This window comes from Dipodascopsis tothii, assembly GCF_038497935.1.
Source record: "Dipodascopsis tothii strain CBS 759.85 unplaced genomic scaffold V1510scaffold_10, whole genome shotgun sequence".
Classification (NCBI taxonomy): domain Eukaryota; kingdom Fungi; phylum Ascomycota; class Lipomycetes; order Lipomycetales; family Lipomycetaceae; genus Neoaidaea; species Neoaidaea tothii.
Window position 1 is genome coordinate 415,036 of NW_027117994.1, and position 3,619 is coordinate 418,654.

A 3,619-nucleotide genomic window follows, 5' to 3' on the forward strand; every position below is an offset into this window, starting at 1 on the left:
GGCGTGCTCGGCCGCGTAGTAGTGGCGGCACTGCAGCATCGACAGCAGCATGCTGGTCGGGATCCGGTTCTGGATGTTGAGGTCGATCCAGTCCAGCGTGCGCGAGACGCGGTCCGCGGCCATGTTGGTCGGGCTGCGGTCAAAGAGGCGCAGGGCCACGGCCGGCAGCACGTCCGTGTTGTTGGACGCGCGCCAGGCGTCCTGCCAGAAGCCCTGCGGGCCGCCGGCGTCGTCGCACACGACGCCGCGGAAGATGCCGTCGCGGCGGCGGAAGCGCACGAGCTCGCCGAAGAGCGTCTGCAGCGTCTGCTGGTCGCAGTCGTCGCGCGCCTCGAGCTCGCAGTCCAGGCCCTGCACGAGCAGGTCGCGCACGCCGGGCGAGCCCGTGGCGATCACGCCGGCCTGCGCCAGCCGCGGGTGCAGCATCGCCGCCAGCATGATCCCCGGCGCGTTCGGGCCGGCCATCTCGGCCGCGTAGCACTCGTTCACGCACCGGATCACGTCCGCCAGCAGCTCCGGCTTGACCGCGTAGAACGACCGCTCGGCAAACAGGTTGCGGTAGTGCAGCGCCAGGCTGGCCCAGTGCACGAGCACGTCGGCCAGGTTGGCCGCCGAGCCGTCCAGCGCGCGCACGCTGTTGTGCACCGGCCGCAGCAGCGCCAGCAGCAGGTCCAGCTTGCGCGTGAACTCGCAGTACAGCCACGTGTCGGGCGTCAGCAGGTCGCAGATCGCCACGCGGCTGCTCAGCTTGTCGAGCTTCTGCCAGTCGATCGTGATGACCGTGACCAGCGCGGGCAGGCAGCGCTTGAGCGCCGCCGCCGCCGCGTACACCGACAGCGGGTCGCCCGGCACGACCGGCCGCAGGCCCTCGGCGATGTTCTGCTCGGCCAGGCGCATGCGCAGCAGCGTGTCGGCCGTGCCCGACTGCCGGAAGTACGTCTGCACGAGCCGCACGATCTCCACGGCCGAGTCCAGCAGCGGGATCGCCGCCAGCCGCGCGGCCAGCTCGGAGAAGTGCGTGCTCAGCGCCTCGACCACGACCACGTTCTTGTGCCGCGCGCAGATCAGCTGCCGCAGCGCCCGGCTCAGGTTGTCGCTCGGCGTCGCGATCGCGCTCAGCTTCTCGGGCCCGATCTGCTGGATGTCCGACAGCAGCGCGCGCGACAGGAAGTCCACCGACGGCGGCTGCTCGGCGTACTCCTGCGCCGACACGCAGTACGTGCGGCCGTCGCCCGTCGTCACGTAGACGACGAACAGGATCTGCTCGAGCTGCGTCTCGAACACGTCGAACGACAGCGTCAGGCTGTACTCGGAGTGCATCGCCCACCGGATCCGCGTGCGGATCGTCTCGACCTCGGCCGGCAGCAGCTCGTTGACCAGCGCGTGCCGCGACGGCATGGCGAACCCCGGCGCGGCCTCGCGCAGCAGCGCGCGGAACGACCGCGAGTAGACGACGGCCAGCGGCAGCGGCGTGGCGATCAGCAGCTCCAGCAGCGCCGACTCGAGCGGCCGCTGGTTGCGCGTGCCGCGGCGCGGCGCGGGCGGCGGCGCGTACGGGTACGGCGACGAGTACGCGTACGCGTACTTGTGCCGCTTGCTCTGGTGCGCCTGGTGCGGCGGCGGCGGCGGCGGCGGCGGCGGCGGCGGCGGCGGCGACGACGTGCCGAACATGTTGAACGAGCTCAGCGCGGGCCGCGACGACGTGGGCGCGGACGACGCGCTGAAGCTGGACGGCGACACCTGCCCGTACGGCTCGGCCGGCGGCGGCAGCTGGATCGGCACCGTGGACATCACCGGCGGCGAGCTCATGGGCTGCGCGGGCGCGGGCGCGAGCGCGGGCGTGCCGGGCGCGTGCGCGGGCGCGGGCGCGTGCCCGCCGTAGGCCGGCGCGTGCGGCAGCGGCATGTGCTGGCCGTGTGCGTGCGCCGGCAGCGCGGCGGCCGGCGCGTGCTGGCCGAGCGCGCCCAGCACCATCGGGCCGTGCGACAGGTGCGGCAGCGGCCCCGGGTGCGGCACGTGGCCGCCGTGGGCCGCGTGGTGCTGCGGCAGCGGCTGCTGCGCCATGACGGGAACCACGCCGACGGACGAGTACACGTAGCCAGGCGAGAGCTGCATGCCCGCGTGGTACTGCGAGAACGCGGCCGTGGGCGAGATCACGTTGGTGTTGAGCGGGACCGTGGCCGAGCCCATGCTGGCGGCGGCCTTGAGCGATAGCTCGTGCGAGAGCCGGACCTTGAGATCCGACGGCGCGCCCTTGCAGTCGATGCCATGCTTCTTGACCCGAAACGGGTTATAGTGCGCCCATGTGGCGTCGCAAAAGTTGCACTTGTACGTCACGGTCTCGTCGGGCTTGCGGACCTCGTGCGCGATCGCGTCCGCGACCGAGTCGCGCGGCCGGCCGGCCTTGCGCTTGGTGGGCACGGCCGGCGGCGCGGCCGAGACCGAGGCCAGGCCGTGGACCGACAGCGGCCGGCCCGCAGCCGGCCGCTCGTCGTCGCGGTCGCCGTGGACGGGGTCGAACGGCGGCGGGCCGTAGCCGGTGCCGGGAAAGACCAGCGACGAGATCGAGTTGGTGCGCGAGTCGCGCCGCGACGGCACCCCGGACGCGTACGCGGACCGCGGGTGGACGTCCGAGTGGTGCCGCGCGTGCCCGCGGCTCATGGGCCGCTCGTTCTCGGGCCTGGCCGGGCTGTCATCGTCGCGGTCGTCGCGGTCGTCGGCGACGTTGGCGTTGGCGGCACCCGATCCGCTGTGAGGGCGCGGGTAGTCGTCCATGTGGCCCGGCGGACGGCGGACGGCGACAGCGGGTCGGCAGGAACTGGTTCGAGCCGACCGAGACGGATGCGCTCATGCGGTGGCCGGCCTGGCTGGATGTCAGCGAGTTTCGCGGAAAGCGCGGCGGGACGGCGGCGGACGAGGGGGACGGACGGCGGGCGGCAGGCCGGGCGGCGGCGGCGGCCACCGGGCGGCGGCGCCGGCGAGGCCGCGGACGGCGCGGGCGGCTTGGTGGCCGGCCGGGGAGCGTGCGGCGCGTGCGGCGCGTTCCTGAGTCGCACGAGCCGTGCGAGCCGCACGAGCCGCACGAGCCGCACGAGCCGCACGCGCCGCACGGACGGGACCGCGCCCGCTCGGCCGGCGCCCCAGCTCCAGCCGCACCGCCGCCGCCGCGCCACACCGCGGGCTCCCCGGTCCGCCTCGTCGTCGCTCCGGCGTCGCGCCGCCGGCGTCCGTGGGCGCTCCGTCCGCGTTCCCCGCCTGCCGTCGCTCCAGCGCTCTCACGTACCTGTTCTGATCCGCTAGGGTCGGCTCGGGCGCGGCTGCGGCACCGCACACGCCGCTCAGGTGCGCGCCTCAACTGGCCCGCGGTCGGGCGTGGGCGCCGTGGCGTCGGTCTTCGGCGGCCGGGTCGTCGTTCGCTGCAGTTGCTGCAGGCGCGGACTGCTGCAGGCGCCGCAGACTCACTTCGGCGGTCGAGGGCAGGCGTGGGCCGAGCAGGGGGCGGCCGGGCAGCAAGCGCGGGCGGGGCGGAAGGGCGACGGGGACGGCCGGTGTTTGCGAGTTTAGGATTTGGATCGCGATTTATGTGTCTGCCCACCGTCGCCGGCGGTCCTGGCGTGGC

The 3,619-nt window shown here is 74.2% G+C and overlaps 1 protein-coding gene across 1 annotated transcript; it reads right to left on the reverse strand.

Annotated features, from left to right (window-relative positions):
• Window positions 1–2,661, reverse strand: V1510DRAFT_363290 (uncharacterized protein; the record flags this gene model as incomplete). The annotated part of the gene is made up of 2 exons (XM_066931123.1): window positions 1–1,599; window positions 2,176–2,661. Coding segments are annotated over 2 exons (2,085 nt in total), but the record flags the coding sequence as incomplete, so codon positions are not given.
• Between the last annotated feature and the right edge of the window lie 958 nt (window positions 2,662–3,619).